At 39.1% G+C, this 24,910-nt stretch overlaps 1 protein-coding gene across 2 annotated transcripts; it reads right to left on the reverse strand.

Annotated features, from left to right (window-relative positions):
• Positions 1 to 737: 737 nt before the first annotated feature.
• On the reverse strand, positions 738 to 20,077 carry LOC116248157 (phosphatidylinositol 3-kinase, root isoform). 2 transcript variants are annotated; one of them, XM_031620793.2, is made up of 18 exons: positions 19,830 to 20,077; positions 18,482 to 18,563; positions 18,280 to 18,376; positions 12,121 to 12,276; positions 11,760 to 11,969; positions 10,949 to 11,127; positions 9,054 to 9,201; positions 7,680 to 7,775; positions 6,461 to 6,596; positions 5,384 to 5,505; positions 5,036 to 5,230; positions 4,702 to 4,872; positions 3,968 to 4,105; positions 3,523 to 3,677; positions 3,052 to 3,195; positions 1,654 to 1,801; positions 1,391 to 1,561; positions 738 to 1,145 (listed from the first exon to the last, which is right to left on the reverse strand). In XM_031620793.2, the coding sequence occupies exons 1-17, from the start codon at positions 19,936 to 19,938 to the stop codon at positions 1,424 to 1,426; spliced, it is 2,424 nt and encodes an 807-aa protein (XP_031476653.1). In that variant the 5' UTR covers positions 19,939 to 20,077; the 3' UTR covers positions 738 to 1,145; positions 1,391 to 1,423. The 2 variants fall into 2 exon arrangements, with proteins under 2 accessions (XP_031476653.1, XP_031476651.1); XM_031620791.2 differs by having other exon boundaries at positions 18,482 to 18,578; positions 19,830 to 20,076.
• Between the last annotated feature and the right edge of the window lie 4,833 nt (positions 20,078 to 24,910).

The raw sequence follows: 24,910 nt of genomic DNA on the forward strand, positions 1-24,910 counted from the left end.
TCTTTACTGAAAAATGATAAAAAATTGGATATTACATCAGACTATAATATGGATGTTGACACATGTATCTATCAGGTAAACCTGAATACCAAACACCCAAATATATGACAGAGACAGTTTTGTCCTTTTGGAAGTTTGGATAACTTAACAAGCAAGTCACATAATATACTTTTAATCCCTATAAATCATAAGAATGTTATATAACTAAGATTTTCTCTTCATTAAACTGAATTTTAAGTCATGCATACCAAGTAGTGACACATGGATTTTAACTAATCAGTTACATTATTTAATTTAAATACCTAAAGAAAATCATGGTAAAATCATATCCATCCTTTTCGCATTAAAACAAGACATGCCACTTTCGGTGTCCTCACGACGAAAGGCCGTTTAAAGATTGTAAAACTATTACATTTCTAAGAAAAAAATTTGGGATTCTTTTCGCAAAAATTTATGTAGGCAACTTCCTATTTAAGGCTTAATTTAAAAAACAGTCGTCAACTTCCAAGGTAGCATATCGACCTTATCTGCCAGTTACAGCAGCCATTTTAGAGAAACATGTAAAATTTGTCGCTTTTTTATATTATCTTCATGTTAAAAATGGTTATCACACTTCTAGAAGAAAAATATGCATTTTGAGTAATTAAATGTCTTAAATAACTTGACGTGTGTTAGCCCACAGTCTCAATTCATTAGTGATTAAATGGTTATTGCAATGTAAAGTGTAAACGATAAAGTAAATGCAAGTAATGAATTCTGTATTGTTCTCAATTATGTAAACGGTCTTGTATTACAAATTATAGAAGATAAAAGCTACAAGAAAAAAAGAAAAAAAGAGAGAAAAAAGAAACTGGAAAATGGAACACCCTTCTGAAATTGAGATTTACGATGCACTGGCTTCCAAAAATAAATACTACGTTTCATATTTACATATAAAATTAGATAAAGCTATAAACATATACCGTTACATCTTTACCATCTAAGACTCTATATACAGTTACACCCTTAATTGGAGATGGATGCAAAGTGGCAAACTGCACCACGCGCTGCAGTTTTTACATGCAGCATAGCTCCATGCAGCTATGGGAAGTCAGCAAGTGTTATTTATCCGCTATCAACATCTCCTAATGCACATTGATCTGCAACTGAAATAGTGCACAACTCACGAGTTTCAGATTCTATACTCATCACAGAGAAAGCGAGAGGAAGAGGGGGAGAGAGAGAGGTTGTTCATAGAGATAACCAGAGTATTAGGCCACACCCTACGGCAACATCTCTTTTCTGGTTTGAAAACCATCAAGGTCAAACCATATATATATATCACTTTGTAATTTTGGCTGCTAGGTAAAATATTCGCAAAGGTTTTATATTCAGATAAAACATTGATTACCTGCAGTGAAAGGCCCAATCAGAAAACAGAAGATCATCGCCAGTATTGTGCCCACCGATGTATGGTTTCAACCATTTGAGGAAACAAAGCACTGACACTATCATTGATGAGATCTTGAAAGAAGTGCACCGAAGCCTCATCATCTAAGTCTAACCGGAACTTTTCTTGAAGCTACAAAATGGAAAAAATGGAAAATTGCACGCTAGGAGGAGGAAGAAAAAGAAAAAGAAAGAACAAAGGATTGTTGTTACTACGATAATTACCTTGAGAATTCCTTTCTCGGGGTCAGATGCAATGTCAGGAATGTTTGATCCGGCCATCAGATGGAACAAATTCAGTATAAGATTGCTTGATTTCCGAAGAATGTTGTAAGCCTCACAGCAATAAGATTTGAAGCGGGTATAGTATTGGCTGGAAAGAAACGTAAAATTGTCAAGAGATAATCATGCTTGGAAATACAAACGAACAGCACCTACACAATTTGCTCCTAAATTGACCAATCCACACTGAAGAGTTACATCCTTTACCATCACGTGCACCCAACCACAATCTTGCCCAGCAAATGAAAGTGCAAAGAGTGCTAGGTGAAGCCTCTAATCACAGATAACTTTGAGGTGAAACTTCAAGTGGAAAGGCAGAGGATGATTTTCATTCTACCCAATTCACCGCTGAATTTAGATTATGGTACTTTACATCCTTGTGACACACAGCTAAAGGAACTTTTGATAACCCCATTACTAATGAAGTGAAGGAAAAAATCCAATCGACAGCTAGTCACAGGAACCCTAACTTCACCAAATGAGATAAACTATATATCATATGCAGCAGTCGTTTGACTCATACTGACAGTGATACACCAAGTGTATTATGCAGTAGTACCTTTAAAAGTTGCACAACCTATAAAATGATCCCCACAATCTGTCCCTCATTTATTTCCAGCATTGACTTCATTTCATAAGCGAAGTTTGTGCTTTTACATATTTCCATCCAACTTGTCTCACTCTCCAGCAAAAAGATATCATAAAAATTCTAACTGAATTAAACCAATACCAGCAATTCAAAGGCTTTTTCATCTTGTTTCGCCTCTTGCATTTACCACATGCAATCTATGCACTCATGTTTGTATGTCTAACATGACAATTTGCCTGTTTCATGCCACTTTTGCACCCTTGTTCACTACATCCATGTTAATTGAAGCTTTTTGCTTGAAGCGCATGAAGTAAGGTAGAACAACATTTTATTGCCACTTTGCATCCATCTCCAATTAAGGGTGTAACTGTATCAGTGTCACAGAAAACACGTTTTATTAAAAAAATGTGAAAAAAATTGTTAAAAACAAGTCAGCCAAAAGAAAGGGAAAGAGAAAAAAATGCCAAAATAAAAAAACGTGAATAAAACACATTTTATTCACGTTTTTGCGTTTGCTTGCATTTTTCACATTTTTTACATTTTCAGTTACTAGATTTTTATTTTCACATTTTTCACAATTTTATTTTCAGTTTTTTAAAATTTGCCACTATTTTCCAAAAAAAACAACTGTGCCGTATTGTACACAAGTAAAAACTTACCGTCTTATACATGAAAACGGTATTTGTTACAATGATTTTAACCAATGTATCATTTAGCCAAATTCTTCACAGGCCTACATTAAATAATTTTACCTCTCAGCTCCGCCCATAGCTTCCACCATTTCTTTACATAGTTTCATGGGTGGTGGAAAAGGTTTTGGATCCCGTCCAAGAATAAAACCAAAATCAACATGGAAAAGGCGTCCATCATCCCTGAGAAGAAGATTGTCCAGATGCCTGCAAGAAATAAAAAAATTTAGTACCTTGGTCCAGCTTCAGACATGTATACAACATGTTCATGTTGTTATAGAAGAATGAATGCCTATTAATGTTAAGTTCTGGAAAGCACAAGGCAACTATTAACTACTTTAGGTCAGACTGGAGGCAATGTTTGTGACCTAAATGAAGGCCCACAGACCAAACAAATACAGCTTTCGAATAAAAAAAGATCAAGACTACTGGACATTTTAAAAAATTACTACTACTACGCATTCAACTTATCCAATTATATATGACAAAAGGAAATGAGATATGCAAATGAAAGGGATGAAGAAGTGACTCTACCTGTCACCAATCCCCAAAATATAGGTGATGACAGAGTATCCAGCACAACTCTTTATAAAAGTCTCGAGACATGTTGCAGTTATTCCGAAAGGCCCATCTTCATCTGGGTGAAACTTTTGAAGATAGCTCACAATGCTGCGGTGTTCCAACAAAATCTGAAAGTTCAAAACCACATCCCAGGTCAGGTTCAAGAAATTGTTATTAGTGACAGAATATATTGGCCTCTCTCTCTCTCTCTCTATCTTGCTTCCTCGTTAGGGGCATGTAGCCAGCCCCCTAGATAAATATCCTTTTTCCATGCATATGTTGTATACGTACGTATGTATAGATAATTTGTGAAAAGAAACAAAAAGCTTCACTCTGTAAATTCTTAACCAAAATTATGAAACCTTGAGTCACAATTCAGACAAACCAAGAAGTCATTTCAAAGTTACAATCAGCATACCTGTGCAAGGGAACTAGAGGGTATAAACTCCAGCATTCCTTCATCTGGCCCTGTTGCAAGTACTCTATATGGAGTTAAGTGCAAGTCAAGATTCTCCAATTTAAGTAGTCGATCCATAAGAGAGACCATTTGAACAACCTATCATGTGAGAAACACCGTTGATAAGAAATTGACTGGAGGTAAGTTACAAGCTAGAGGGATATCCCATCCAATTAGTATAAGCGTACTCAGTTAAAGAAGCATGCTTCTTTGTTACGTATATTGTAAGCTTCATGAGTCTTGGTATTGTAAGCTTCATGATTTCTGGCTTTCAAGACACTAAAACACATGCATGATAATTTAGGAAGTTCTTAGAAAATGAACAATTTTCTCCTACATTAATGATTTTCTTTTTGAAGGAGTTTTCACAAAAACTGACGCCAAATGTTCCATGATGAAGTTAAAACCAGAATCAGGTAGATATGATCTAGGTTATAGAGGAAAGCTACTATAATGTCCATCTCATAAAAAAGCAACAGTTCCCGAGCCTGTTGATGTTCTTTTTAGCACACTCAAAATGAAACAAAACAAAATAACTACAAGTCATCTTTATCTACGAAATATATGTTATACACAGATAAAAACACCCATACTCAACACAATACGTTATTAAAAAGTTTATGTGCTGGAAAAAAATGTCCAATATTCCCACTGTAATATCAACTGAAAAAGATCTAGGTTCCACAAATACATACCAATTGATCTTGTCGTAAGTCATCTCCCTTCTTGAAGATCAATTTGCAACTTCCACCACTTGCCAAGCGAAACGTGAGACGGAGTGGATTCAAAGAGCTTTTAAAAATAGAAGATTCTGATGGTACAATCCCTGTGATAAGCATACCTGGTGCCAGAGGTGACCTTATTGGCTGGAAAATAAAAAATAATGGTCAAAATAATTTTGGATATACTGAAGATGAATGACACCTATCAATCAGCAGAAAATACAAAATCTTTGCAGAATTGTTAACTAATAAGGTTCTTTCTAACTAAGTATTTGATTTATCGCAGAAATCATGATGAAGAAGATACCTCCTCAAAATAGGTGAGTTCACTCAAAAGACCAGAAAGCAGCTGCCTTAGTTTTTCAATTTTCTTTTGCGTTCCACCACGTACATTCCTAACATCCCGCATTATGGAGCATAGCTGAGCAATAAGCTCTGTTTGACGCACCAAACTCTGCCACAACTTAAAGCCATCTTCATCTCCATTTGCACCTGCAGCTAACTATTGAGAGAGATAAAACCTTACCAAAAAAAGATATCTTGCATAACATCTCAAGAGTACCACGAAGGTCATAACACAACAAAAATAAGGAGGATCATCACAGCCATGACAAAATTCAAAAGAGAGAATCAAGAAAATCTCAGTGGGACGTACTTTCATCATATTGTCTTCTAGGATCTCATATGTGCAATAAAAGCGTTTCGCATATGCCGGATCATGAAGTTCTACAGCCACATACCACCGTAGGAAACTAGCCAATTCGATGTTGGATAAAGCTGTCAAATCACATAGCACAAAATCATAAAATTTATCATAAGAAAGCAAACAAAACATAAAGCGCTTCTATCTTACAAGAAGATTTTGCACAGCCAAAATGCATGAAATTAATTAAATGATTATTTACACGCCAAGTTCTCCAAAATCTGGGCACATGGAATAGAAAATGGAATTACTTTCTTAATGAATAAAAAGTAAATAGATGATGACAGAACACTCCAATTCTATGTCACATAGGTATGGGTACAGGTGCTGGTACGAGAAAGCGGGTACTGTTATGGCGTTTACACCAATCTTGGTATGGCGGTATGGTGATAATTATATACTTTTAATTAATTATATACATGAAATCAACAAAAAAAATAACATAAATATAAGAAACAGATGCCATTTTTGCCATAAATATGTTGTGTGAAAGTAAGAAAGAAGGAGGAAGAGGCATCAGGCCATTTAAAGTGGTTTGGATCGGTTCCAACTCATAGCTAGTCCAAACCATACCACCGTATTGGTACTGGTAGTGGGCATATCCCACGTACCACTGTGAAATAGCTCCAATTCCCAAGGCAGCAGCAAAGTAAACTGAAAATCATAGAACCATGCTAACTTTGCATTATAAGCACATTAGGTTTTTAAAAAATCTATAGTGACTAGAGAAACTTGCTCAACTATGTGAACCAGCTGCTTTTAGAAAAAACAGTAAATCAGAATCAATCTAGCATATCTTGAAACAAAAACGATCTAAGATGGTACCAATGTATAGCAAACTATGTGATTCAAGTATTAACCTAACACACCCACAACAATATTGCTTGTAGAAAATAGACCAAGGATTTGTTCTACACTATTATCAGTATAGAAGATCTTGCAACATGCCACACATGAATGAATAGAATAATTATACAAAAAATCACAGGACTTAACTGGTAAATGAACTTTACAGAAATTGTAACCTACATCTTTGCACCAGGAAAAGTGATAGGCAAGATTTGTCCGACCGTTCAAATCGAAGTGCCTGGACAAGTTGAAGCAAATAGCATTGGAGTTCTTCATCATCAGCTCTTTCAAGAATGCTTACTGCATAAGCACGGACCTGTTGGAATTGTTTTTAATATCTTCAGCAAAAAAATATATGGATAGCAATGAATTTTATACACAAATGCATGTTCAATCAAAGGAGACTGAGGAGAAGAGGGAAAAAACTGTTACAGAAAATAAATCTTTGGAATGGTAATGATCATGTGACAGGTCAGGGTCAACGATCACGTCATGTTTCCAGATTAAACAAAATGCCATGAAATTCTAAGATACCATGAATGCAGAAAAACATGTCTTGATTCACTACTTTGTGTCACAATCTGAATCCTGGTTGCATTCTTGCAACAAGTGTTGTCAAAAGGGCACAGAGAGGCACACTTTTTTGAACTTCAGTGTAATGCACACTGAAAAGCTTCAAAAACTTACGAAATAGCACGACTGGAAAAACACAGCTTTTCACACTTAGAGACGTGCACTAGAAAGCATGCCTCACAGGCATTGTGCATGCTATGTTCCATTTGCCCATGTATTTCTAAATGCATTATACACTTTATGATTTTGTTTATTTTCGTGCCTTACTCAGTTTGCCCTGCGTGAGCCATTTCTTCAGTAATCCTATTTTTCCTGTACAAATTTTTCTGTGTATTCATTTCAGAGTGTTTTCTCTACATCATTTGTGTGTGATTTACACATGCTAATGAAAATAATATTGTATTAACAATAAAAGTAACTGCAATCAGTGTAGAGACATTGCTGGGATATGGATTATGAACACTATTTCTTTTTGTAATTGCTATTTGCATTAAATTGCTTATTACATGATTCATATAGATATATAATAACTGATTGCCATTGTAATTCCTCAAATTTTGTGTGTGTATGCATCAATGTATATAATAGCTTTAGGTCTTTGTGTTATTATTCATTTTCCCATAGATAGATTATGTGTTTGTTTAATTTTTGTTTACTCAAGAAAGCTCATATTTTACTTTATGAGACACTTCAAGGCTGGCCATTGCACTTCGCTAAGCCTCAATGATTTTGGCAGTATTGCTTCAATGCATTTTTCTCATTGTACAATCACAAGTTTTCCTTCTTTTTAAGGACATAGAATGTTAATGACATGAGCATATATTACCTCTTCACTCTCAAATACAGGTGACAAAAGCTCCAAAGCATCAGTAGTGTCAATTGTTTCCCACTTTCCCATCAGTTCTACAGCCTGTTTTGCCTCCTGTAATTTGCACAAATGTTATACCTTGCGGATATATATATATATATATATAGAGGGAGAGAGAGTAAAATCAGCCGGCTTCCTCTATGGCTGGATAATTTTTGTCATTCTGTCACTAAAAACTGTCACAAAAAGTGCATTGGCAATGGCAAGTTGCTTCATCATGGTTATTAGAGACAGAATGCATTTTTTTGGGACGTTTATCAGCAACACAAAATAAACGACAACCATCCGGTTACAGAGGAGCAGCTATTTATATAAACATATAGAGTAAGGACCAAAAAGCAAAAGAAAAAAACATGAGATAATCATCCTAGGCAGCAGTCTGCAACTGCCAATGTGCACATAACTGATCCTTGTCTGTCATCACATAGCTCAAAGAGGCAACATGATGTAAAGAATGGATATCTCTTTCCAACTATGAGGCATGGACATATCAAGAAACAAGAAAGAATTCACATTACATGTTACTTGATGCAGGACACTAACACACTTTGTAGAAGTGTCCAAGAAACTGGATAAGGATGTCAAAGTGTCAGTCAACATCAAACATTGTTGGATGTTCCTAAAAAGGAATTAGAAATTATTTTGAACACTCACAAGTATCAGTGATATTTTGAAAATATTGTGTTTTTACTGCCAAAACAACATGATGATAGAAAAATCTTAGAATGTTTTAAAAGTCTACCAAAAATTCTCTCATGAAATTTCCCCTTTTTTATAAAAAAGTTTTCTAAATGTATTTTGAGTGCATGTTTGCATCTTTTATTCATTTTAAAATATTAAGAACTTTTTGAATATTAAACAATATGTTTGTAAAAAAATTAGTACAAAAAACTCTTAGCTTCATAGTTCAATTATTTTCTCATATATTTAAAATTTTAAAACCTTTTTGAATTCCTGAGATTTTCCCAAGGAACGCAAGACATACCTGAGAAGAACCTTGCTGATAAAGACCTGTAAATGATATTTATGACTATGATTCAAAAACCACAAAGGGCACTGAAAAGAACCATTAACACATTAACAAGCACTGAGTTGTCAGATATATCAAAAAAATTTAAACTCCAGTTCACTTTGACCAAATTACAGGACTATTATTCATGCTAGACAAAAAGTCATCCAAAACCAAATGTCACAAGGAAAAATAATTGAAATAACTGACATAAACCAAATGGGCAGCTTGGAGCATCAGGAAGAATAGAGAAAGTTCACAGTGAAGAAATATGGAAAATGAGCATATTCACAAAATTTATCTGGAAGCAGACAGATCCTGACCTGAACATCACTCCACTCAACACATCGAAGAAACTTTGTAAGGGCCTTTTTCTCTGACATCAACGAAAAACGGAACTTCCAAAGTAATTGTCTTTCATCCCCACTGAGGGTTCGTGTTGGAGGGTACTTGAGTATCCTCTGTATTGACCTAAAGAAATGAACATTTAGAAATTTTTGTATCGTACACACTTAAAAAGGATCCATCAAAGGTGTTGATTAGAGAGAGAGAGACATAGACTAATAACTTTCAGGAAGAGACCAAGAATTTGGAAAAGCAAAAGAAAATTCATAGTAAAAAGGTCAATCTTCAAGCAATCCAAAATAAAACATTAACATTTCTCAGACCTCAACGGCTCAAACCATTGGACGGATACTTACCAAACCCATTTTTGTCAATTTTTAAACTATTTACACAGTCCTGATTATTTCGTTCCTTCATCTTCTTGTTATCCATTTTAACTGTAAGGTTCAAAACTAAACAGAACCCAAGTCCTCATGACCATTTATCAATGACATACCATCTCAATCTGCCATTGACTTGGCCACGAAACATCTGAAAAATAGACACCTTTGATTCCCATTACAATCTGCATATCATCACCAAGCCTCATCGGACAAGCAACAAGTCATATCAAGCTTGAAATTATAGTCACCAACCATGTTACATGGACACTTCATAAGCATGAGGTGTTCATGACCGCACTTTCAGACCTGACAATATTGATGGTTATGCCCTTTTCTCATTTTTGTTCTTACTTGACAGAAAAAGAAACTCCATTTTTCCAGCCAAACTACAAAAAAGAGAAGATAGATGTTGACTGGCTATAAATAATAATATATTAAAAGGTTCTGTGAAGAAACATTTTTATTATCTGCAGTCATGCATGAGGAGAAAAACAAAAAACCTGTCCATTAAGCTCATGAACATGCCGATATAACGGCATGAACAGAAGCTTGACCTGATCTATGGAAGAATCCTTCATGCAGGGACACCCATCCCCTTAGTTGAGGGCCTGAGGCATCATGGGAAAAGATATCTCAAGTTCTGAAAGGTCATCCAAATTTCTTTTAGAGGAATTCTGCTTTTGCCACACAAATGCTTGCACAGTCGTAAAAGTGATTCTTTTCTTTGCATTCCTTGCATTCCATGACAGTACTTCCTGAAGGACTGACAATAGTGCTGCTTGAGTATGACTGGTAGACACAAGGGATGTTCAATCAGGGAAGCTAAGATAAACTCAGATTCTCAATATACATCAGCAAATGAACCATAAGTCCTGTAAGTGCAGCCAGTGTCAATATGGAATGACATGTGAGTAGAGATCCCCAACATCCCACTTGATGATGTCAAATAGGATTTGATGGAGTTAAATAGGGCATTAACATGCTGCCATTTCAGAGATATTAAGAACAAGATAAGGGACAAAGAATGGGAAATCTTCTGTTTCAAAAGTGAAGGTCCATCGTTCATGAGCAATGATGTCAACATTGCACTGATCACAATGCTTTTGATACAAGTTATTAAGATCAATAGATATCGCAACCAGTTCATAAATGTTAACATCAGTTCATGATGATCTATACATGTCAACTGAAACTAATGGTAAAATATTTCCTATGTTAATTTAGGAAAATACATTTAACTTGCCGTCTTGCAGTATGCTATTACATTAGTATCTTACTATTTTATGATTCTAAAACACAGGCTCAACAGCTTGCAACACATATCAAGACATTCAAACAACTAAATATTATATGCACAGACAAGAAGAGAAACCAACATAAAGATCGATATACTTTACACCACATGTCAAATCTCTTCGACCACCACAACAAACCATTATGTGATTTCAAAGCCAATTGTAGTCTTGTAGACAACAGAAAATAATCCTTACTTTCTTTCATTAGAGCTTGGTTTTAGATCTTTGTCAATAACTCCACGAGTCAAACTTCTTGCTAACTTGAGTTGCTTGTGCTCAGAAGGATTTATTCTTCCAACTTCAGGATCCCACACTATGACAAGTTCATTTGTTGAAGAAACAGGAGATGGAGAAAAAAGATTTGATCCTGTTTCCTGCATAGTCAAAAGAGAGAAGTTTAAGGCTTTGAACATATTTTTTTCCCATGCCAAATGATGTGAATACAGGAAGCTATAAAGATATATCAGCATTACATAATATCCACAAAGGGAAAATAAAATAATCAGACATCTTTTAAAAGAGAAATTTTATAGTCTTACTATACACAGATGAGAAGAAAGCTTAGAATAAACACATAATACAAATTCAACTGTGATGACACAACACCAAAATGTAAAACACATCGTTGCACAATATTACAGTATTTTATGGAGAATTAGCATCTGGCACAACGTAAAGAAAACAATGTGGCCACCACCATGAGTGTTCACTGAACAAAAGAAAACATCAGCTTCCGAGCAGCATGCTCATGTGTAAAGGAAGAGCACATGAAGATAGCTTTATCAGCCTACGCATTTTCCATTCTCAGATAAAAGTCAAAGAGGTGAAAACATCAGTTATTTGATAGGATGACAGAGTTTGTTCACGCTTAAAACATGCTAAATCTTCATATTTTCTAGTAAATTTCTTAACTACTGACCAGCTCATGGTATATCATCTTCTTTCATTCTACAAAGTCATCTAATCAATAATAACTGGCTTATTGAACTACAGATGCATATCATACCTGGAAAACAACTCGATGCTCAAAACTACCAAAGTCAACTACTAGATGCAAATGAGAGTCTCCATTTCTACCACTCTCTTTTTCTTTAATCTGCTCGATTGATTTAAAAGTAAGATGGTCCAACCAGTCAATCCGCTGAATCTGACCCCTTTCATACTTATTAACAAGCTTTTCTAGGCGCTCCATCTCTCCCCTCTCATGCCTAGGAACCTGCAACAGATGGAAGGGTCATGAATTATGTGAAACCATCAAGTAGTACACTTCAAAGTTCGATCAGAAGGATGTGCTACAACTGAGTAAAGATTAAACTTGTAAACAAAGATAAAACTTAGCAAAACAATCTGATAAAGTAGATGAAAACCTTTCCAGGAGTTGCTGTGGGAAATGAACCATCTGCTTCTTTGTGAAGCCAAAGCCTAAGTTTCTGTTTTCCTGTTTTAAGTTGTCTTTTGCTACTAAAAAATAGTATCGTCGCTCCACCAATAGGACCTTCCCTTGCAGATGAGACATCCCATACCTGTAGATTAGATAAAAAAGAAGGGCACGTGATGAAAACTCCAGTTAAGTACCAAAATTTGTACATTAATTTTGCAAACTCTATGCACCTATAAGAGTTGCGATTCTAGAATAACTAGCAATCTTATAAGCAAGAACTTTTAGAGCCCTTAGACCAATGTCCAGAAAGAGGGAGAGAGGATAAACAAGTGCATAATAAGATGTGTAGAAACACGAACCACAAGGAGAGAGCAGAGAAAGAACACACAATATACGTGGAAAACCTCAGAAAGAGGTGAAAAACCACGGGGAAGCTCTGACCTAGGGGCAAACCGCAACCCTAGGAGAGAGAAAATAATATTCACTTAACTCAACGATTACATGTAAGTGAAGAATATATAGGAGGGAGAGAAAGAGTGCCACCTAGGGATACCGAGGCTGCCTCGATATCCGTGCACCATAGGATCGGGTCCAGATATGGACCCGGTTCCCAATACAATATATTCTAACACTCCCCTCAAGCTTAGCATACATGTCAAACATGCCAAGCTTGCTAACATTTTTCTCAAATTGAGATGTACATAAAGACTTAGTTAAGACATCCGCAACTTGATCTTCAGACTTCATATAGGGCAGAATTAACTCCTTTGAATCTATGTGTTCCCGTATGAAGTGACGATCGATCTCCACATGTTTGGTCCTGTCGTGCATGACCGGATTGTTTGCCAAGTTAATCGCAGACTTATTGTCACAATACATCCTCATCTTCTCTTCCATTTTAACCCCAATATCTGCTAAAAGAATTTTGAGTCATAACATCTCTGTAACCCCCATAGCAACCGCCCTGTATTCAGCCTCAGCACTGGACCTGGAACAAACTTCTTGACGTTTACTTCTCCATACCACAAGGTTACCTCCAAGAAATATGCAGTATCCTGTGGTAGACCTCCTAGTATCTGTGCATCCTGCCCAGTCGGCGTCAGAGTATCATTCAATGCTTAGTTGATCTTGTCGAGTGTAGAGTAGTCCTTTCCCTGGATCATTCTTTAAGTATCCCAATACTCTTTTAGCACTTTTCCAATGACAATCAGTAGGGGCATGCATAAACTGACTTAACACACCCACAGCATACGTAATATCTGGGCGAGTAAGAGTGAGATAAATAAGTTTACCAACCAGACGCTGATACCTCCCTTTTCCTTCCTCATCCAAGATAGTCCCAGATTTGATACTTATCTTTGTGCCAGACTCCATTGGGGTAAGAAAGGGCCTGCATCCCAGTTTACCTGTCTCTTTTAGAAGATCCAACGTGTATTTTCTTTGGCTCATAACAAGCCCAGTCTCAGATCGCGCGATCTCAATCCCCAATAAATACCTTAGTTTACCCAGATCTTTGAGATCGAATTCTGCAGCTAACATTTCTTTCATCTTCCTTTTCTCTCCCTCGTCGTCACCTGTGACAATCATATCATCAACATATACAAGTAAAAGGCTCACCAGACCATTTCTCTGCTTGATGAAGAGGGTGTGATCACCATTTCCCTGTTTATACCCATTAGTCTTCATTACAACTCTTAGTCTTTCAAACCAAGCTCTAGGGGATTGCTTGAGACCATACAAAGCTTTCTTGAGATAGCAACACTTCCCGTTCCGAGCATACCCAGGCGGCTCATATAGACTTCTTCCTGAAGGTGACCATTCAAGAAGGCGTTCTTTACATCAAGTTGGTCCATGCTCCACTTCTTTTGCACTGCAAGAGCTAAGATGACCCTTACGATCTTCAGTTTCGCCACGGGAGCAAACGTCTCAAGATAGTCAATTCCATATTTCTGGCTAAACCCTTTAGCAACAAGACGAGCTTTATAGCGTTCTACAGTGCCATCAGGTTTGTACTTCACATTAAACACCCACTTGGAGCCAACTAAGTGAGTTCCCTTGGGGATATCAACAACCTCCCACGTATTGTTCTTTTCCAGGGCGTCCATCTCTTCTGTCATGACCTGTAGCCATTTAGGATCCTTCCTTGCATCTTCCACTGACCTGGGAATAATAGCCATAAATAAAGAGGTAACAAAGCACTTGTAGTCTTTACTGAGTTTTGCATATGAAACAAATCTCTGAATAGGATGAGAAGTACATGACCTGGTGCCCTTGCGCAGAGCTATGGGAAGTTCTTCATTCATTGGACTTGGATCATCCGGGGAGGTCACAAGATTGGGAAGATTGGGATTGGTAACATCAACATCTTTCTTCTTCCTGCTGTAAACCTGACCAAATAGGTGATCACGAGACTGTTCTTCCACAGGGCCCCCCTCCATCTGACTGTCTCTGTCTTCACTGACAACGTCTTCCACACTTGGAGAACTCACCGTATAATCCAAGAAATCCATGAACCGAATCAACTGATACGAAGAATACTCTTCCCTTCTGTCACCTAGACACTCCCCCTGAAGAGGATTCGCAGGAAAGTATGCCTCATGTTCATGAAAGGTCACATCCCTGGAGACATATACTCTGGAAGTGCTAGGGTCAACACACCTGTATCCCTTCTGGGTGGAGGAATATCCCAAGAAGACTGCTTTGATGGACCGAGGATCAAGTTTCTTGAGAGTGAGACTATGATCATGGACAAAACAAACACACCCAAACACTCGAGGGGTTAAAGGCCAGGGATTCTGAGTGGGCCACAACACAGAATAAGGGGAATGACCATCCAACACACGAGTAGGCATACGGTTGATAAGGTGAGCACTAGTGAGAAGTGCGTCCCCCCAGTACCTCTTAGGGACATGACGTTGAAACATAATTGCCCGGATAACATTTAACAAATGACGGTTTTTTCTTTCAGCCACGCCATTCTGAGAAGGGGTGTAGCTACAGGATGTTTCATGAATAATACCCTTGCTTCGCAAGAAGTCATCAAGGGATTGAGAGACATACTCTCGGGCATTGTCAGTACGAAAGGCCTGAACAGTGGTCTGGAATTGAGTTTCGACAAATGCCACAAAGTTTTTGACAATGTCGGGAACTTCACTACGTTCTTTCAACAGATACACAAACGTACACCGGGAGTAGTCATCAATAAGAGTCATAAAATAGTGAAAGCCACGACAAGTGGGTACTCCCGAAGGACCCCAAACATCAGAGTGAACCAAAGCAAAAGGACGGTTGGCTTTATTGAACGAAATAGGGTACGAGGCCCTAACATGCTTAGACAACTGACACACTTCACAGGCGAAGGTGTCCAAAGAAACAGAATGAAACATCCTAGGAAACAACTTTCTAAGCAACTGGAATGGAAGATGACCAAGTCTCTCATGCCAACGCATAATGACGGATCTGGCCTCCACGCCAGGCAACTGTCCACTGGTGGCTGAAATCAAAGCAGAAGCAACTCGAACGGGCAGTCTGTAGAGCCCATCAATAGCCGAACCAATCCCAATCTTCTGCCCCGTCCCCAAGTCCTGCAGGAAACAACGATCAGCAGAGAAAATTAGATTACAGTTTAGCTCTTTAGTAATACTGCTGACAGATAACAAATTTACGGGAATATTGGGAACATGCAGGGCATTATGAAGACAATATTTGTTCAGTAGTGATAAACTCCATTTTCCAGCCACAGAGATAGAAGAACCATCAGCCATAGACACACGCTACTGCCCAGAGGTCAACTTGTACTCTTGAAACATCGTAGGGTCCCCTGTCATATGATGAGTAGCCCCACTGTCAACAATCCAATCACCGAGAGGAGAATTACCTTGATCACTAGTAGCAACCAGAGCCTGGGCTAACTTAGCCCCCTCAGAAGTAGAAGCATCATCCTGGGTAGACAACCGACTAATGTAGGCTTGCAACTCTCTGAGTTGATCTGAGGATAGCTTGGATTTGGCAACATTGGACGACCCCGGGCTAGGCTCTGGCACAGAAGAAGCACGGCGATGAGGAGGAGGACGACCTCGGACGAGACGCTTCTCAGGATGAAGATCCCAACAAAAATCAACAGAATGACCCACTTTGTTGCAATGGCTGCATCGTCGAGTAGGACGCTGCCCCGTCCCTGAAGTATGGCTCACAAAGGCTGCTGGAGAACTCCCCTGATGGAAGTCAATATGCATAATCTGGCGCCGTTGCTCCTCAGACTCAATACGGGCATACACCTCTTCGATTCCAGGAATCTCATCACAGTTAAGAATCTGGCTTCGAATGGTTTCAAACTCATCACGCAGGCCTCCAAGGAAGATAAAAGTGCGGTCCATCCATTCCTTGTCCCAATACAGGGCATGATCTACACCACATTTCCAGTCATCATTCACATGATAGTCAAGTTCCTCCCATTTGGTCTTCAGGGCGGCATAGAAGGAGGCAACAGATAAATCACCCTGTTTAAGAGCATATATGCTACGTTGGATTTGATAGGCACGTAAAACACGCTTCTTACGACCATACATACGTGCAAGAACAGTCCACATATCATACGCCGTCGATTTACGCAAGATCAAAGGCTGAATATCTGCGGAAACCGAACTAATAATCCATACTTTAACCTGACTATCCTCCAACGCCCAGGTCGGCCATTGCGAATCAGTTTTAGAAGGTGCAAGCTTCTCCCCAGTGATATAGTGCAGGCGACCACGACTAGTAATCCCGATTTCTAGGGCAGCAGACCACGAGAGATAGTTATCCTTGTTCAGCCGAATGGAGGTGACATGAACAGGCAAGTTCTCACCCTTGGTATTGCTGCTCGTGTCGAGGGCATCATCAAGCTTGGGCATCGCTGCGTCAGCCATCACAATCCCCGAAGAAGGTCACAACCGGCGGCAGAGAGGGCACAACCCACGGCGGCGGAAACAAGACACCCGGCGGCGGCGCAGATAACCCAGGCGACGGCAGCAGGGCAGGGCAGCGCTGGGAACAGCGATGGCGGCAGGGCAGCGCTGGGAGCAGCGGAGGTAACCCAGGCGACGGCGGCGCTGGGAGCAGTGACGGCGGCGGCGTTCCTGGGCGGCGGAAAAAACGACGGCGGCGCTGGGAACGATGGACGGCGGCGGCGTTCCTGGACAGCGTCAGCATTGAAAACAGCAACAGCAGCGGCGCTGGGAACAGTGTCGGCGGCGGTGCTGGAAACGGCAACGAAGGCAGCACGTGAACGGCGGAAAAAACACTACTTGCACACCAACGATCTCACACGCGGTGGCTCTGATACCATGTAGAAACACGAACCACAAGGAGAGAGCAGAGAAAGAACACACAATATACGTGGAAAACCTCAGAAAGAGGTGAAAAACCACGGGGAAGCTCTGACCTAGGGGCAAACCGCAACCCTAGGAGAGAGAAAATAATATTCACTTAACTCAACGATTACATGTAAGTGAAGAATATATAGGAGGGAGAGAAAGAGTGCCGCCTAGGGATACCGAGGCTGCCTCGGTATCCGTGCCCCATAGGACCAGGTCCAGATATGGACCCGGTTCCCAATACAATATATTCTAACAAGATGAAATAGATTGTTCGTAAAGCTAATGTTACTGATAAAAAAAGTAAAAGAAAATTCTGTAAAAATCCTGCAAAAAACTTCTCAAGTGCAGCTGTGGAGAAGAGAGACCATGAATGTACCAGTCAGCAGGTGCTAAACTTTTGAAACCTGGGTTGGAATATAATTCATTCAAGGTGATCATAACTATGTTTACGTCATTGTGGATAATCCACAAACACAACTTTTTACATGAACTTTATGCCGTGTGATAATTGTGCCAAACAGAACGCCAAGAACAAAATAAGTTTATGATATCAACAAAAATCCAAATAAAAACAAAGAACCATCCCCATATCTATACGCCTCCAGCAAGTGAATAATGAATAATAGATTCTAGGAAATAACAGATAAGAAGAGATAAAACCTTTCCAGACAGACCCCATGTGCTATTCATGACTAGAACAATCTAAGTTGTCCAATTCATGTCAGTTCTATAAAAACTAGATGTTTTGAGAAATTATAAACATAAAAATCCACTAATTACCAACATACAGTCAATCCAAGTTGAGTATGAGCAGTTAAATCGCGATATTTGGCACTCAGTGTGATTAACTCATTCCAGCAATATGATTGTCCACCAGATTCCAACCTGGCACATGAAAAGTTAAGGAGCAAAATCAGGGCAAGCAGGAAGATGGTTGATATACAAAAACATATCGAAGCCATCAGTCTTATAGGTTAAGCAGACAATAACCTTGTCCTTGCACTGAGGCCAAAGGGAGCCCCATCTACATAGAGCATACACTCAACATATAGCTCAGGGCTTCCATTTTCTCCTGTTGAATCAATACCTGAGAGTCATTGATGTTAATTTGACACTTAAATGTTCCAAAGGTACAATTTAATCAGCCAAAAAAAAAAAAAACCATTTAAGAAGAGAGACACACTTTAGGCAATATTTAAAATTATACAAACTCTAAATAAAATCCATACTAACTAAAAAGGACAAATTCAAAACTGTATTATCCCGAGAAAATGCAGCAAGCCTAAATTAATGAAGTCATAAAAAATCAGATATTAGTTATGCATAGAACATACTTTCCATTGCTATATAGAACATTAAGCAAAGGAAGGGAGAAGAAGCAGCAAGGAAGTCAAACGAAACAATGGAGCTATCCTCATCATGATTAAATCAAATACTGCAATGACCTGTTAGTGTATGTCAAAAAGAACAAATGGAACTTAAGAATACTTCTTGGAAAGCAAGCAGAGGGACAAGCCCCTGATCCAAATTCGGAATTCTATCAGATGGGACCTCACCATCAGCTATGCCATCGGATGAAGAAACTGAAGGGCATAGAATTAACTATGGCATATTGGCATCAATCCCCTCACTTTATTTTCTCGAGTCTTTCAGCAAGGAGAACACCAATACAAATTCAAACCCCAGAAAAAAGATGTCGATGTAGACACCTGGTTCTTTTACTCTTTGTTACTGCAAATTGCAATTCTCATGCTAGTCATAAAAACCAATAACACAAAGAAGAATCTTTAGAGACGAACCCCTTGGGAAGGTCACCATCTGTCTTCATCCCAAACAAAAAACCAAATGCTCAAGAAACAAAGTTTCAATCCACCAATCTCTCATTATGCTTTCTTTCAGAGGAAGCTAAAGGGGAAAAGAGAAAACGAAAGAAGAGACAATAAAATCCTTTTCCCCTTGAGTTTTATTAAAATATACACTCCACATTATACTCAATTACGACACTCTAAGTCTTGATGCACTAAAATAATCAGAAACGAATGGGCAACCAAATTAGGCCGATAAAAGAGACCAAACAGTGTTTCGCCCGAACTAAACTAAACTACAGAGTACAGACCTAAAGAGGAGATCGCATCATAACCTCAATTGATTAGATGTATCAATAGAGAAGAGAATCATGAGAATCAAACCATCCTAACAAGAAATTAACCGCCCGTAAACCATCATCAATTCCACCCCACTTGACTCTAGCCAAAACCCCGTTATACTCCGATCAAACTCGAGATGGTATAACCAGAGTTCGAAGAAGAAAAGGGAAAACAGAGATCAATAGGCTAACCGGAACGAGTGTTTTTCGGCAAAATCCCTTCCAATTTCTCAACGCGGAACGTCACCGGCAGGTTGATGTCGCAAGAAAGGAAGAACCTGAACTCCTTTCCCGCGCTCATGGCGTACGGGACCTCTCCGCCGCTTTTTCCTCTCCGCAGAGCTTCTCCCCCGCGGAAAATAGAGTTTGGAGGCTAATAAATCACCCGGTGATGGTTCCGTCTATAGGACGGCATTTTAATCAACAAGCTTGGCTTCGGCCGCAACAAAAAACTGCTACCGTTGAGAACGACACATAAATGGAGAAAGTAGACTCCAGAAAATTTCATAAATAACTGCTTGATTTTTTATATATTACAAAATATTGAGAAAATTACGAGAACAAAAAGATTATTTTTAAAAATAATTTGGGTGGGTGAAAACGCTAAAAATGTACAAAAAAAAAGTTTCGTTTTTTTTTTTTAAAAATCCACAAATATGTAAGTAAAGATTTATCAACAATTTCACGTCTGTTCACACGTCGCTGGTCATTCGCCTTTTGTCATTGTAGTTACACAATAAAAGCAAATGAACCTTAGATCACGAAACTTCTCTATTTAAACATATTTGATTATAAAAATAAAAATAATTTTCAAAAAATAATATTTAATCTTCTTTGTATTTAGAACGCTTATGCATGTGGATGAGCATATAAACTTACAAGACTTGCCGCCAATGTCAAATGGAAGCTTCCCCATATTCGTGTTGCTATAAGGACACGGCAAAATGGATACTTGTCCATTTTTGGATCTGATTATTTATTCTTAGTGGATTTAGTTTGTTTTTAATTTGGTTTTTATTATATTTTAAAAGTTAATAGTCATTAACATGTATTGTTTTTATTTATATTATTTTCGCCTTAGATCTTTTATAATATATATATATATATATAGGTAACTACCAGACCCTTATATTAGATGGGAATAGTTTGAGCCGTCGATTTTAAAGAGATAAAAAAATAAAGATTAAGTTGAAAAAAATAAAAACCAAACTATATTTTCCAGAAACAAAAATACCCCTTATAAAAAGGCCATGCATGTCGATAAAGGAAACTGATTGTTTCCTCCTAGGCTTTGTTCGTGGCATCAATGGCGAGTGTGACAAAATATTTACAACATTCAAGCTACTTTTTTGACATGCCACGAAGCTCAAACTTCTTTATCATGTGACAAATTTGTCACAGTTAAGGATGTAAATAGATCGATCAGATATTCCTAATTCCTGGTTCAATTTTTAATTCATTTAGACAGACAATGATTGCAAAAGAGATACGAATTCCTTGGGGAATTTTATAGTTGAATTTGATTCTGAGTCTGTTTTAGGATCCAACAATGATTCTACCAGATTACATATAAATTTCATACCTTATATAATTTTCCCAAATTAAAGGACTAGAAACCAGAACATTCTATCTCTCTTGACCGACTCCTTTACACAGCTTCATTTTGCATTTTGTTTCTGCTGCTCTCTAGTTTTCTCCCAGTGCTAATAAGGAGTCAACAACATTCAGAGAATCTAAAACATTTACGTTTGAAGACTTCACAAAAGCATCTGGATCAATCAATGAGTCAATATGCAACAAATTAATTGAGTCAAGAAAATACTAACCATATAATCTGGTGCATGCCCCACCATTAATAAATGGTGGTCATCCAGGTGGATTTTTAAAGATTCGAGGCTACCAGCGCCTCCGCCGAACTTGGGATTTAATAAACGAGATTCGACCACCCTGTCCGATGGGCCAAACTCCAATTCTAACCTCTCAGACTTCCACCTTCCATTGAGGAACTCTATTGGATACAGGAAGAACCTTCTGAGGAACTTGAGCAGATGCTTCAAATTATGTGTGACTGTTCCCTTAATCTCTTTCACTGTAGCCAAATTAAATCGAGTCTTGTAATGCAGTCATTGTATCCTTGGACTCTGGCTTTTCTTTCAAGCTGGTGCGGTTGGAAGTGTCAAAGCCGTGTAGTCCTGTGGAAAGGCCATAACATTCTGGAGATGCACGAGCACGCAATTTCTTTTCTTTGTTCAATGAGTTTTTTTTGCTTGCCAAAACCCTGACGTAATAGAAAGAGAGCACGAGGGAGGGTTATAGTCTTTATCTTCTGTGAAGCCAGCAGTGACATAGGAAACATACTAATGGATTCCGTTTGATGGGGGAACTGACCTTGGTGCTCGAAGATAACTCTCGCTTGTTTCACAGTTGAATAATGTTGCTATACGACATACCCAGAGCAGCAACTTCCTTGAAGCCCTTTTACATGATTGATCAAGAGCAATCTAAGTTTGCCCATGGACGCAAAATCAGCAGATTTTACAGAACTTGTGATGCAAGAAGAATCAAGATTAAAGAAATCTTAATCCAACTGCATTTAAGTCTAAGCTAAAACTAAACTTAAACTAACTAAAACTCAAGCAAATGATCAAACTAACAAAAAGAAAAATAAGAAAACACTTCAAACTTTTTCTTGACTGTGTTACAAAATGACCCACGTCCCTTTATACAGAGAAAGGGATGGATTGCGGATATGGATCCATTTAACGAGTACCAAAAATCTAACTAGATCAAGTTACATGATTTGATTATGCTTCCATCTTGCATCAGACTCCTCTAGTTGGAGAATAGTCACCCTCGACGAGTTTAAATCTTTCATCCTACCAAAACTGGATCTGTTGAACAAAAAGGACCAACCACTCCCCTAGTTGGTGGTCCGCTCACTTCTCTTGAAGATGATCAAGGTGGCGGCTCAGGTGGTGGCTTTGGAGAAGAAACACAGGCTTGGATATGATCTAAGAGCATTCCTGGGACCTGATTCAATTCCAGTCTCAAGTGATGGGAAGAACTGGTTTGGATCCAAATCTGAACTCTTATACCCATGAATCGAGCGATATGGACCCGAACCAGGTCCAAAACCTGGTTTGGCTTGAACCAGTGCCAAAAGGAACTGGTCCAAACCCACGAGTGCCTCGAGCAGCAGCTCGAGGCGCTGCTCATGGTTACCCCTTTCCGCCTCAAACCGGGGCAAACCAGAGGGCTGAAGAGCAGCGCCCACCGCGGCCGCCCCATCTTGTCTGAATGGGAGAAGAGGCGGACAGCGGCTACCTGTTGCCTCCGGTCCGCCGGCAGGCGGCGATTCCATGGGCGGCACCCATTCAAGAGGCAGGGGAACCAAGACATTCACAAAGGCAGGACGTGGAAATGTGAAGCTGCCGCCGTTGCTGGCTGCGGTTCCCACACCACGTCCGCTGGGAGACAAAACCACCGGCATCTGCCACGCTGCCAGCCGAATACCCATGCCGATGGCAAGATTTTCTGCTAGAGGCGATGCCTGTTCAATCGAGCGATGGTGGGTGAACGGCGGTGGCGGGTGACTCCCCCTAGGTCCACAAACGTCGACGGAAAGCAAAGTGACGGGCAGCAGCCATATGGACAGAGGCACCACCAAATTTCACCCTACCAGTTGGGGAGGATTGCAGGCAACGTCCTTTTCACCTCCACGACTGGAGATGTTTGCCGCACCTCTTCCAGTGCACAGGAAGGACCTGATGTCATCGTCGCTCCCTTCGTTGGACATGGAGCCATCATCTGCCCACCGGTGAGCACACCCAGGAAGATCGGGACTTCTGCTTGACAATGGGAAGAAGACATGGTAGGTCCTCCATCTCCACCGGTTGAAATCAGGGGAGCTCCAGTGGGGAGACTAGACACTGGATTTGGTATGCCAACCAGCGATGGAGCTCCAACGAAAATCCCCTCCTTTGATGCATAATCACGATTCTAGATTTCCCCCAAAACCCCAACGCCTTTCTCAGAGGGATCCTATGACAGCTCGCGTCTTCTCGTTCCAGCGTCAGAAGCGCTGATGGCCGAATGAACGTCTGCAACAGCAAGTCCGTGAACGGTTTGCATGTTCTGCAGAGCCGGACGGAACATTTCTCTGAATTTGTCCATTAATCTATCGAGAGAGGCTTCCAATCCATCCACTTTTCTCGTAAAAGCAACAACTCCTTCTCTTAGACAAGATAAATCAGATTCCTGCCTTGCTACGGTCAACAGAAGGTTTGGTTTTCCATGTTGGTAAAAGCCTCGCTCTGATACCAATTGATGCAAGAAGAATCAAGATTAAAGAAATCTTAATCCATCTGCAAGTCTAAGCTAAAACTAAACTTAAACTAACTAAAACTCAAGCAAATGATCAAACTAACAATAAGAACAGAAGAAAAATAAGAAAACACTTCATTTCTTTCAACTTTTTCTTGATTGTGTTACAAAATGACCCACATCCCTGAGAAATGGATGGATTGCGGATCTGGATCCGTTTAACAAGTACCAAAAATCTAACTAGATCCAATTACATGATTTGATTATGCTTCCATCTTGCATCAACTTCTCTCCTCACTATCTTTGTGAACATCATCACTAGAGGCAAAATTAACATTCTCAATTTCTCCTACTTTCTACATATATTTTTCCTGCGACATTTCTGTGTACATCTCCACAACTGTCTATTGTGAGGAGTCCATTTGTATTTGGTGACATTCTTCAAAACTGGTTTTTCATCTCAAGTATGCTAAAGTGCATGACCAACAAACTGGTCTGTTGCTTTCCTTGTAGGCAAACTTTCCTTCTGATATTGTCAATTAATTAAGTTAGTACCTGCCATTCTTTCTCCAGATACCAATTCCTTCCAGAGTACGTTCATGAATTAGGTGACATAATTTTGCTTGTCATTCTCCATGTAAGAGAAGCAAGCCTTTCCTTAGTCCACCCGGCAAGTGTTTGAGCCTCCTGCATCCTCTTGCAAGAACCAAATCTAAGACCTCCAACTTCCTTAGGCGTGCCACTACCTCTGGCAATTCTTCCATTAATGTGTTTTGCAAGAGAAGTCCAGTCTGTGATTCAAGATCACTGATGGAATCAGGTAATCATAAACCTTATTACTACCTAAAAGATTCAAGCGCCTGAGGTTCTTCAGTAATCAGTAGTGTGAGGCAATCTAGTGATCCATGGGCAGTTAGAGAGTGATAGTTCTTCTAGAAGGGATAAATTTG

This window comes from Nymphaea colorata, chromosome 2 (assembly GCF_008831285.2).
Source record: "Nymphaea colorata isolate Beijing-Zhang1983 chromosome 2, ASM883128v2, whole genome shotgun sequence".
Taxonomy (NCBI): domain Eukaryota; kingdom Viridiplantae; phylum Streptophyta; class Magnoliopsida; order Nymphaeales; family Nymphaeaceae; genus Nymphaea; species Nymphaea colorata.

Bases quoted from the DNA above. Each gene is read 5' to 3' on its own strand.
- LOC116248157 (XM_031620791.2), bottom strand. From the start codon at position 19,938: ATGAGCGCGGGAAAGGAGTTCAGGTTCTTCCTTTCTTGCGACATCAAC. The intron at 12,277-18,279 runs GTATGTTGGTAA...TCTAATCTACAG, and splicing joins ATACTCAACTTGGATTGACT to GTATGGGATGTCTCATCTGC. The intron at 5,506-6,460 runs GTAGGTTACAAT...GTGATTTGACAG, and splicing joins ACTTTTCCTGGTGCAAAGAT to CTTTATCCAACATCGAATTG.